This window comes from Syngnathus typhle, linkage group LG1 (assembly GCF_033458585.1).
Source record: "Syngnathus typhle isolate RoL2023-S1 ecotype Sweden linkage group LG1, RoL_Styp_1.0, whole genome shotgun sequence".
In the NCBI taxonomy this organism is placed as follows: Eukaryota; Metazoa; Chordata; class Actinopteri; order Syngnathiformes; family Syngnathidae; genus Syngnathus; species Syngnathus typhle.
The window spans coordinates 22,695,180-22,707,445 of NC_083738.1; the positions used below are offsets into that span (position 1 = coordinate 22,695,180).

Consider the following 12,266-nt stretch of genomic DNA (forward strand, 5'->3'; position numbering starts at 1 on the left):
TTGCACGCGTGTGCAGGTAGTACTTTCATCCTTATGCTGTACCTGAAAGGTGAATATAAATCTTGAAATAAATCAGTGTGATGGGAAAAAATGGTTTGCTATTGAATTCTTATTTAAAATTAAAATTATTTGTTCGTACATACTTTGTTTTTGAATGGATGCGTTTGATTATTGACATTCTTATATTTGTAGTTTCGATTAATTTGGGGCATTTTGGGTGCTTAATTTGCGTTGATTTGGGAAAATCGACTTTGTTGCTCAAACGTGTGGTGGTGGTCGTCGTCTTGTGCGCATGCGTGCACGCGGCACAACTCCGCCAGGAAGGTCTAATCTGGCAGGTGTGTCACGCGTCTCACACGCACAAACTGGCTCCGCAGAGGTGAGAAGTTTCTTTACGGGGGTGCGGGGGATCCACTTTGCGCTTGGAGTTAATTCTTGCTACTCGCTCGTCACTTTAGCGCCTTGACGCACGCCAGGACCGAGACGGAGAATACGCACGCGCGGCCGCGCGCACAGGTGTGCAGAGGAGCCGGATGGTTCCGCTGTGAGGTTCGGGTCTCAGGGTCTACAGGGTCCGTCCGCCATGTTGCAGCTCGGAGGCGTCAAGAAGTGTTTCTCCATCGAAGCTCTTGTCGGGAAGCAGCAGCAGCGGCCCGAATGCGTCCAATTGGTACGGACCGCCTTCGAGGAGCCTATTCGGCCCACCGCGCTCCGCTTTCCGGAGGCCCTGCACCAGCTCCCGGGCGGAGGGCCCGGTGGTGGTGTTCGAAGCTCGTATTCGTCTGCCGGACCCAATTTGGGACTCCACGTGTTCGGCCGACATCCTGGACTCGGCGTGAGCCTGTTGTACCCCTCTGGCGCCGCCGCGGGGCCCCCCGCCTCCTGGATCCTCCACAACCACCACAGATACGTGCACGCGCTGGCAGGTAAGGCAAGAATTTCAAAATGCGTCACACAATTGACAAAACGACAAAATTTGAATTTTGGAAAAGTTGTGACGCGTGAGAACTTTTTATGTTTTAATTTCAAACTATTCTCAGTTACTGATTTCAAAAGCGACAATTCGTCAATGAGATACGAACGATGTCTACGATTAAATAAAAAAAACATCGAAGCTAACTCCTGTCATAAAAATCGTCAGACAATAAAATAAAATCGACCTCAATTGTTTTCTAACAGTTCACAATGGAATGCATTCAATTGTTATTGGTTAAAAAAAAAAAAAAGTAAACCGTTAATTCGTGCATTATTCAAAATCTGCTTTTTACATTTTTGAGAATAGTTTTACCCGTATACGTGTAGTATTTTGTCTTACTCAACATGTTAAAACTAATTTGAAAAATAGATTTTTTTACTTATGAAAATAATCATTTCCGATTATTATAATCAACTCAAAATGAAAGAAAAAAAATTATATCTGTAATTGCATTTGAAAGTCTTAAAAATTGAGAGACGAAAGTTGAAATAATGAAGACTTCCAATTGAATGAAATGCGAAAGTGGTTTCTGAGTGTCAAAAATCAAAGGTAGATTTCTTTGTGTGTCTATATATATATTATATAATATTATAATATATTATATAATAATACTCATATAATATTATATTTCTTGTCGTCATTGTTGTTACTAATATTAATATTCTAAACATGATAGCAAAGTGATGACAGCCTATATTTAAGACGGTGAGGGGCCTCAAGGCCTGCAGGAGAGCCTGGCTGCAACACCCTCATAAGGAAAAACGCCTCTTTTCTTTGTGTATATGGGGGTGTGTGAGTTTTGGGGTGTTTTTCGTGTGGGCGTGTACTTGTAGGTGGGTTGTGTGTGTGTTAAATGTGTGCATGTATTTTTTGTGATCATGTGTTTCTGTTTGTGATCAATTTTGTTTGTGTGTCAGTGTGTCGGCGTGATGTGTGTGTATGTGTGTTTGTGTGACTGATCATGTGTGATCATGGGTTTAGTGTGTCTTGTGTGAGATTAGAAGTCATGTTTCCATTTAGTACAACTCTTATCAAGAGTTCATATTTGCATCAAATTCGTGCCCTTTATTGGAGTATGTTTGATGTATAATTTTTTAACCACAAAAGTACACACATCTTTTATAAACTAAATCCTGTATGTGTGTTGTGTGTGTGTGTGTGTGTCCATCTTAGTGTCATTCCAACAAGAAATAGGAAGTAGTTTAATCTGTCACTCATGGTTAGCATGTCGCATATAAAACCAGCATGTGCCACTTGGGCGTTGGCGGTTCATATGCAAATGAGCGTGTGGTGCAAATATGCTAATGAGCATCGTCAGGTGTGTTTTTAACGAGCGGACTAACAAGTCCCGACTTGCTTCCTGTGCCAGGGGGAGGCCATCTAAGCATCATCATCGACGCCATCTGCTCCCCCCCTCCCCACACACATATATACAAACACGCCCCACCCACCACTAGCTTCGTCATTTCCTGTCTGTTTTCCAGACCTTTGGAAGAATATATGGATCATAAGATTAGGAATTACTAACACTGAACGTGATCACCACCAAACTAGTCAATGTCGATTTTCAAAAATCCGTCATTTAATAGCCAAAGGTCACAAGCAGCTGACGTCAGCTACGTGCCAAGCGATCAGTTGGCTGAGGTTGATTGCTTTGACCCGGGATTCTCCAAAAGACGCAGAAGTGATATTTTTGTAGCTGGATGTTGAATTTGCAACCAAATCGTGACTTTTTTTTTTTTTTTTTTAAACGTTTACGCTGAATATTTTTTTATTTTAAATTTAGTGGTTGTAATTCTGATTCAGAATTTGATGGCATAGATACAAGACTTATTTGAAGATTCGAACCTTTTCTATTGGTGACCTCGTGGCAGCGACTGCGTTCGGAGTCATTCACTCGTGTCCGATTCACGGTCAAAGGTTATTGTACGGAACTATCTTGGTCCACAAATGAAACTCTGCATAGCGGGTCACGAATGAGTTAATGATTAGGTCCTCAGCGTGCGCTTTGCATGTCAATGCGACATGGCCACCGATGCCACCGCTCGGCATTCGCCGTCATTGTTGTCATCTTTTTACTGGCGGCCGCCGAGTCAACCGACTTTTTTGCGTGTGCCGTGACGGCGGCGAACAATCTTTTCAGGCTGACCATTTACACCTTTGTTTTTATGTAAACGATATCAAACGTTTCAACGAAGGACCACGTCGTATGCACGCCATTGGCCGATGGTTTAACCGCCGCAGACACGCTCCAAACAAATCAGAGTTACTGTTCTACTTTTGCAACTTTACCTCAAACCCTTTTGCATCTTACAGACTCCAACCATAAAATTGAAAGAATGACAAGAAAGAAGAGATAATAGCTTTGAGTGGATTAGCATCGCTAATGTGCGAAACAATGTTATGAGCTTCACTTACTTTGGGCTCGGTTCTAATATGTTGATTCGAGAGTGCAGGACTGGTACGAGTTTGTAATGTTGGTTCCATGATAAAAGGCTGGGTGGAGGGTGCAAGTTTGGTCTTTGTTGCATTTAGCAGGTTAGTTTTAGTAGATTGAAGCTTATAAGTGAACGAGCAAAATTGGGTCTAGTTTATTAGTTGTCTTCTGATGAATGTCCTTGATCACATTAACATGACTAACGGCTTCTTCCTGTTTGTGACTTTCTGTGTCTTACATTAAGGTGATGACGGCGGTGCAGAGAACCTTCTGCTGCACGGCGCTTTCTCCCGGAAACCCAAACGGATCCGCACGGCGTTTTCTCCCTCACAGCTCCTGCGTTTAGAGCGAGCGTTTGACAAAAACCACTACGTCGTCGGCGCGGAGAGAAAACAGCTAGCTTCAGCTCTCTGCCTCACTGAGACACAGGTAAGCAAGATAGCATTTGATACATGGATCTGGGTCAGAGCCCTAGTCCAACACACGAGATTTAGGGTTTATTCAGTTTGGTCCGCTTTAAACGGACCAGGGTTCGATTGGAACGCTGGTCCGGACCCTTTGTGCAGGTGTGAATACACCCAAACGAATCCTGGTTCTAAGATGTTAAGGTTCCTTCCTGTTGCATCATTCAAGTGGTGTCAGCATGTCATGATTGATCCATGACAGCATCCAATGGAGGAAATCTTTGTAAAAAGTGGACACCCAAGTTACCCTAGTATGTTAGCATGTAGCCATGTTAGCTTGTCCTGACACCTGTGTGCTTGTGCGTATGTAGGTAAAGGTGTGGTTCCAGAATCGCAGAACCAAACACAAGCGTCAGAAGTTGGAGGAAGAATCCCCTGAGGCGGAAAACAAGCGCTCCAAAGCCAGCCAACACGTTAACAGATGGCGAGCTGCCACGCAGCAGAACCCCGCCAAACGCATCGACGCCATCGGCGACCACTGAGCGGACGCTGGCCAGAAAGGCCACTCGGACTCCGTTCATGTTTGGACTGAGATGAAGGAGAAAGAACATTGTTGATTGTCAAGTGTGCCAACAAACACAAAAACACTCTCCAACACGAGCTAACGTTAGCATGTTAACACCACACAAGAAGTCAACAATCACAGCAAGTACGTGTACAAATTTGCATTCTTACCTGTGACGTGATCCATTTCAGTTGAGGGACAGTGTGCGGGCATATGTAAATGAGCCACTCTGTGATGTCACAATTTTGATCAAATTAAGGAGGGCGTACTTAAAGCCATTTCTGCCACTCCAGAAAGGCCACAAACTATTTTGATGCAAAATATTAATAAGTCACTTTTACATAATGTATCTCCTTTAAAAAAAAGAAAGAACTGTATTAATAACGTGAGAAAAGCAAACGGCGTCTGTTGTGAACAGACGGATGCCAGTCTGGAGGACGTCTGGGACCAAGACCAACGCACGCACGCACACACACGCGCACGTACTCACTCACTGCAGGAGTTGCGTCAAACTTCCATTTAACCGATAGCTTGAAACGTAAAGATGCCTCACAATAAAGATGCTAAAGATCTGAATATCCCAAAATACATACAAACTAGTTTAGTGTAAGCCGTCAAATTATTTCCATGACGTTGACTTCCAGTGGGGACTGCGACCGGTCTGTAATTTGTGACCAGTTTTTGGGTGTTTTTCCAAATGTCAGCTGACCCAAACGAGAGCAATCGTAGCCGGAAATGAAAGGAGGGATGTTCCATATCGCTCTTTGTCATTGTCCTCTTCCTCTTCCAGTCTCGTTCTTGGAGGTCATGTGACGATGTCATCGCAGCGCTTTTATGAATGAGAAGTATTTGAAGTGGTCTTCTAAAAAGAGTCAAAAACAAGAATAGGTTGTACTTCCTGTGTTCATGTTACAAAAATAAAACTCATTGAATGAGGTTCTCTTAACGTTGTTGCTTCTCTCAAGAATAAGAAACTAGAATCAAATGACATGTTGATTGTGTTGCCATGGAAACAAACAAGGAAATACGCAGATGGCAGAAAGCAGTTAATGAAATTTTCTTCCAAACAAAGAAGTCTTCTCTTTTTTTTTCTGTTTGATAACTTAATGACTCGAAAGTTTTTCTTGTGTGATTGACAGCTCCTGTCCAACCGACTTTTGAGCCCATGAGTCGACAACACAACTACATACATGTATAATAAGTAGCGACTCACGGTACAGGAAATATAAATTGCACCTCAATAGATCCAAGTCACTGAAGTACTTGAATTACATAGCCTACATTAAGTATTTGAATATATTTAGGTACAGACCAGCCACTCAAATACTACCTGCAATTAAAGTAATTAAATGTACAAGGGTACAAACACAATCAGAGTACATCCTGTCATCACGGTGACCAAAAACAAACGACTGCCCAAAAAACGTTGACTTGGCCTTGGAAAGGTTTTGGTGCCACAGAAGATTCAAAGGTGTAAATGATTTAACAACTCATAATGACAGTATAATTACATGCTAATTACACTCCAGTCACACCGAAGAAATTAGAGATAATGCGGCATCATTCTGTATATAATGTGTATCTATTATACAGGGATTTATACAAGTGCATATATATATATATATATATATATATATATATATATATATATATATATATATATATATATATATATATACAAATGTACATATATATGTGTGTGTGTGTCTGTGTGTGTGTGTGTGTGTGTGTGTGTGTATGTGTGTGTGGCGTGTGTGTGTAAGACAATGGGGTGTGAGAACATTTGAAGCTCGTTAGGTTAATTAACACTTTAGCCACACTATTTGTATTCAAATGAGGTGGAGGTGGTTTTCACTTGTTAGTGCTTGTGCGTGTGTGTGTGTGTGTGTGTGCGTGTGTGTGTGTCTCGCAGCTTCTGCTCTGAACTTTATGCGAACAATGTTAACGCCATTGATTCAGGAAGGTTATAGACGTTAATGTCTTATGTTGTCAGTGTTTTTGATTTTCAGGGTGTTTATATGATTAATCTTGTTAAATTTGCAGATGTGGTTTAACAATGTTGGTTACATTGACGTCGGTGTCATTTATGTTACCCATTCTTTGTCGTTATTATTATTGTTAATCTTGTTTGTGGTTGATAGCATTACTAATGGAATATCATTAGTCAGAGCATTTATGTCATTCATGCTAATGTGATTAATATAGTGATGTCGTAGTTGTCAACATTGTTAATGTTTTCTACGTTGTCATCACTGTTTTTTGTGTTGCTCATATCGTTAATTGTGTCGCTGATGTTTTTGAGGGTTGTCATTAGTTTCTGTTCATGTCATGTCGTCACTGATATTGTTAAGTTTTTCATGTTGAAGGTGTCTTGAATATTGAAGAACAATGCTAATTCCATTCTGGACAATCGAAGAAATCTTTGAATGACCACTCTCACTGTCCCCGTTAATGAGTGAACATTAACACACCTAAGGACATTACTCAACTTTCAACACCAATGAAAAACTAAACGAATTGTTTGTGCTTGGCCTCTTTAGCCCCGCCCCTGTATGCAAAAGGTCCGAGCGAGCAATTCGCCTCAGCGCCACGCTGCTGTGCAAAAGATGGCCGCCTCCCATTCAAAAAGGGCCCCCGATGTGATGACAACTCACATTACTCAAATGCACAGGCTGGCTCCATTGCTGTAACTTTAAATAGAAAACCTATTTTGAAACTCTATAACCGGCATGGCATTAGTTTAAAACCGTACCACGACACTAACCAATAACTCTAACCCTTAAACTTATCGCCTGTCCCCAACCCCTATTCCTAAACCCTAACCCAACCCTAATTTGCAACCCTAACTTCAATTTGAAACCCTATTTGGGCCAGCTAGTTAGAACCAATTGTAATCTTAATCTACAAATCCAATGTTTGTCTTCTGAACAACACGATTTATCCAATTTGTATGGGAAAAATTACAGACAATGCTAATCACGCAAATACTGGTTCCACATCTTTGTTGCTTAAAATTATTGACAAATGGTGGTGACCTACTGTCAAACACTTCTTGTATAACCGGACCTTTAAATTGTGTGATACACACATCAGAATAAATGTTGTTTCCTTGTATGATTTTGTAATTATCTGCCATAGATTGATCAAATCTAATGATCCAGTAACGATGATAGTTGGTGTATTTGCCGTTGCTTTTGGTTCTTTCCGCTTCCAAATTGGCTTCTTCACAGACACATTTTCTTTTTCTTTGCCGCCTCGTCGCTTGGCTGCTGGCTGGCGGAGTGCGAAATGATAATGATACGAATTATGCTTTTAATGATGCGTTAATTAGAGTCATGCAGCGCTCAAAGATGACGCGTGAAACGGTCACGCGCATTTGCAATAAATAACGCAACAGATTGGGCTGCATATGCTTCACATTACAACTTTACAACTCCGCTGGCAACAACACGTAACCGATCGCACAACTATTATTAGCAGACTCTTTGGAAATCTGAAGCAACACAACAACAACACAAAAGCCTAACATTAATTTGAGGCTGGAACGCGTGGTTGTTGTGTCTTCCGCAGAAGATGAGTATTTTTATTTAGACTGAACACACAAATCTCACATCATTAACCCCAATCAAAACTTGACATGAAGGTGATGATACACAATAAAAAAAAAAAAAGTCACCATGATGAATACATTTCTAAACATTTGCCTCTTTAGACATCTAGCTATTAAGCCTTGGGCCGTTTCTCCATTATGTTTGGCTATTTAGCCATTTATCTGTTTAACCTTTTAGCCAGTTAGCTTTTTAGCTCCTGGGAATTTAGTAGTTTAGGTGTTTAACCTTGTTGCCATTTAGCACTTTGACTGTTTAACCATTTACTTTTTTAACCCATTAGCCCTTTGGCTATGAAGCAATTTAGCCATTGAGCGATTCAGCTGTACATTTAGCTGTTCGGTTGTTTGTCCAGTACGCTATTAAGCGGTTTATCTGTTTGGCATTTTAACCGGTTAGCCTTTTAGCCCTTTGCTATTTCAGCTTTTTAACCATTTAGCCAATTAGTTGTCTTGCACATTGGGAATTTTACAATTGAACCATTTAGCTATTTAGCCCTTTGGCTGTTTAATCAGTTAGCTGTTTTAACTCATTGGCCATTTAGCAATTTAGCTGTGCTTGTGTGTATGAGATGCGTTTGTAGTCAGCTCTGTAAAAAGAAGCTTCATTTTTTCACCCACACAAATGGCGCCGAGCTGCAGATGGCCACCTGGATTGCCTCCCGCTGGACTGTCTCCTGCCCGTCATTGTCGACAAGCGGCTCCACACAGAACAAGCTTGACCTTTGAATCTCCAGCTGCTGTATCAGTATGGCAGCCATGGACAGATAGACAAATGAAAGGACAGACATACATACGGATCAATGTGCAAACTGCTCATGCCTCATCTGTGTAAGAAAAATTGTCGCTCCCCTTAAAAGAAGATTCTGTTTCTTGTGAAGGAAAAATCTGGTTCTGGTTTATTCATTCAGCTGTTTATCAATATGGCCTTTGAACCATTTGCCTTATCGGCTGTCCTTTGGGCATCTCGTCGTTTACCCTTTTAGCATATAGATTATTTGGCTTTTTGACAGTTGAACCGTTCAGTTGTTTAGCCATATAGCTAGCATTATAGCTGTTTTGTCATTTAGCTCTGTAGCCATTTAGCCGTTTAATTCACGGATATTACCGCCAAAGTCATGTGGGGTGAGCGATAACAGACAATCATTCCTGTTGTTAGCAAAAATCATGGCTTTTACAAAAAAGTGATTCTCACAAAAATCTGTTGAGTAAAAGGCAAATTTCAATTTAATTTCAATGTCAATGCCCCTGCCAACATGGCCGCCACATAGGTATGGCTGTTAGCATCCTGACTGCTACAGCATGCTGGCGTATTCCATTGTCATATCCATTAACCATTTAGCGGTTTAACTCTTTAGCATGCTGGCCATTTATCTGCTTAGCTGTTTAACAATTAAGACCTTTACCTTGAGCCACATCTATTTACCTCCTTGGCCCTTTAACCATGTAGTTGTTTAGCCATTTTACATTTTCAGCCATTTAGCTGTGAAGAAGTGACACTCTGATGGAGCCATCATGGCCAACGTCTAATGAGGCGTCATTAGCCACTGTGGTTCGCGCCAATGTCAGCGCCAGACGCAGATGGCCAATGCAACCATGCCAACGCAAAACCAACTCTCCCCACATACACACAAATTTTGCGCACAGCTACAAGACGTTGTACGTGTGTGTCTTTGTACATTTGTCATTGTATGTGTGCATGTGTGTGCATTTGTTCGCAAGTGAGTATTTGTCTGTGTATGTAACGGTCTCCCCCCCCACACACAGACACACACACACATTTTTGTGGACCCCCCCCCCCCACGATAAATAATAATAAAAATAGCAATGATTGTCATCATCATAGTGATACTCATCATCCATAATGATATTTGATTTAACAATTTTAGAAGTGAGCTCACGTGTTGTTGGTATTCCTGGTTAGCTGTAAGTACGCATTCTTGTTTTGGGCGCTCAATTTTGCTCACGTGACCAAGGAAGCGATACCAAGGCTGGGGCGTGTTAAACATGTTGGCACGAGTGTCATGCTAATTAACCTTTATTACAATACACATGCATTTACAACCCCACTTGTTTATTAATCTGTGTGTGTGTTATCATGAAATGTTCCATTAAGAATGTGTCGTTGATCGTGTCACTTTTGTCATCATTACATTCATGAAAGTGAGTCATGTTAATTTACCAAAATATATGAAAAAGACAATTAAAACTTACATAACAAAAACACTGAATCACAGAAGGCCCTTAAAAATCTATAAATAATTGATACTCATTATATTTGCCTTCTTAATCCATCCTTATTTGTCTTTTACCAAAAAACAACAAACAACTTTGTAAGGACTTCAAAAAGTTGAAGAAGCAAGTAAGTATCAGTCAAAATGCGTGGACGCGTGTGTGACAAGGTGTTAGCTTCATTATCACCCCCATAAGCCCTCTTATGAACACCCCCCCCCCCCCCCCCCCCAGCATCCTGAGAACATCTGAAGTGTTAACGCCAAACAAGAAGACTGGGCGTAACTGAGAGGGGGAGGGGGCACTTTCCAGTTCCCAATACAATCATGCAACATACACACAGGCGTGGGCGCACACAACAACACACAAAACACCCAACAATAACAACAAAAAACACCATGCACACAAAGCACATTATAAATTAGAACACACTGCGCATGCACAGGAACACAACACGTGCAAACATAATGAGACACACGCTCGCATATATGAAGTGTGTTTAAGTGAGTAACTTCCTGTAAAATCAATTGACATGCATGCGTGCGGCGTCACCCCGGCCTGAGGCTATTCAGGTGTTTTTCACTGAGTCTGCTCCTGTTGCTGCTGAAGGAGGCGGGGTTGAGGAAGGCAAAAACGAAAATGCGCAACATGAATGAAGACGTCATATAGAAAGTCCGAACGACATTCGCATCAGCGCAGAGGTTTTCTGCATGCCGCCCAAATTGTCCAAACAAGTGGCCCTTTAACGGCCAGGTTGTCGCAGGGAAGAACATATGCGCCTGCGGCGGCTCACTGACTGGTCGCCGAGGCGGCGGTGCGAGCAATCGAGAGGCGGCCATCTGCTGACCTCTCAATCTTTTTTGGCACAGGGGACAAGATGGCGACTGCTCATCTCTTTGACGCCGCGTTTAACACCCACACAAGTGTTCAACGCGTCACGTGACCAACAAGGGTGCCCGCGATCAACATGGTCGTCCGCGCCAAGATGTCCGTCCCAGTTAATCACCAACCGCATCCATCATGTCCCATGTCCAACATTTCCGATCAGATCCGTCATGTGATACGCATGTGATCTGATGACATCACCTCGCTGATTTCTGACGGCAGCTGATGTCACATGGCAGGACGTTTTCCCGGTGATGGAGGGTTAAAAGACTCGTTCTTTCTTCAGTTGGGGGTGTTATAGACCCAGGGGGCCTAAGAGGCGCTTCGGTCCTGAGGGGCAGGGGTTATTGTGGGCGCCTCTGAGCTGGTCCAAGGCGACAAAAGCGGGATAATCCGGTTCCCAGCGGCATGAGGCATCTCCTCCCTCTCACAGCATCATTAAACGCTATTAAGGCCTGACCTAACAAGGCCTCCTTTTCGGGCTCCGATGTCGCCCCCTGCTGACACTTTGAACTCTGGCACAAGAAGAAACAAAGCAAATTCAAACAATAGGCCTCATTCGTCGATAGGTTTTACGGCTATCTGGATGCACAGTTGCGAAATGACATTTTGAAGGGGGGCGGGGGGGGGGGGATTTCCACCCGACAGCAATGATATACTATGTCAAATATGAGCAAATAAAGAAAAAAAAAAGTATTCCAATCTTCAATCCTGCTTTTCACACCTATAAAAAGCAACTGGTAAACTGTGGTTCATTTCATTTACATCCCTGGAGGGGAAAAGACAGAATATCTCCTAAATTTCAAGTTGTGGTTGTGAGTGGTGAGTTCCAGTGATGGTTTCACCCTCTGATGAAATTGTACCTGCATCTGGCAGGAGTTCAAAGTCAAGCAAGCCCTGAGTGGAAATAATCCTAGAGCTATAAGACCTGCTAATATACGTATCGCTTGGATGACAACTAATGTGTTGTTAGTTTGCGAGGTGACCATGAGATGACGCAACACTTAGTGCGTGATGATCTCTTATGATCATTAAAGCCAGTGAGCAAGCATGTGGCTAAATTTGAGTATTACCCACAAGTGAGGCGTAAACGTTAGTGCTAATGCTAATGAGCATCTTCGCAATGGTGTGTGTGAGTAAGTAGTGTAAACAGCCCATGC

At 42.2% G+C, this 12,266-nt stretch overlaps 1 protein-coding gene and 1 long non-coding RNA gene across 2 annotated transcripts; one reads left to right on the forward strand and one right to left on the reverse strand.

Moving 5' to 3' along the window:
- Positions 1 to 387: 387 nt before the first annotated feature.
- On the forward strand, positions 388 to 4,569 carry emx3 (empty spiracles homeobox 3). Its single transcript, XM_061287942.1, has 3 exons — positions 388 to 926; positions 3,658 to 3,842; positions 4,189 to 4,569. The coding sequence occupies exons 1-3, from the start codon at positions 584 to 586 to the stop codon at positions 4,357 to 4,359; spliced, it is 699 nt and encodes a 232-aa protein (XP_061143926.1). The 5' UTR covers positions 388 to 583; the 3' UTR covers positions 4,360 to 4,569.
- LOC133160254 (uncharacterized) lies at positions 3,644 to 5,277 on the reverse strand. Its single transcript, XR_009715849.1, has 3 exons — positions 4,873 to 5,277; positions 4,553 to 4,611; positions 3,644 to 4,405 (listed from the first exon to the last, which is right to left on the reverse strand). It is a non-coding gene; the product is annotated as an uncharacterized LOC133160254 (long non-coding RNA).
- Between the last annotated feature and the right edge of the window lie 6,989 nt (positions 5,278 to 12,266).

Bases quoted from the DNA above. Each gene is read 5' to 3' on its own strand.
- emx3 (XM_061287942.1), top strand. From the start codon at position 584: ATGTTGCAGCTCGGAGGCGTCAAGAAGTGTTTCTCCATCGAAGCTCTT. The intron at 927-3,657 runs GTAAGGCAAGAA...TCTTACATTAAG, and splicing joins ATACGTGCACGCGCTGGCAG to GTGATGACGGCGGTGCAGAG. The intron at 3,843-4,188 runs GTAAGCAAGATA...GTGCGTATGTAG, and splicing joins TCTGCCTCACTGAGACACAG to GTAAAGGTGTGGTTCCAGAA.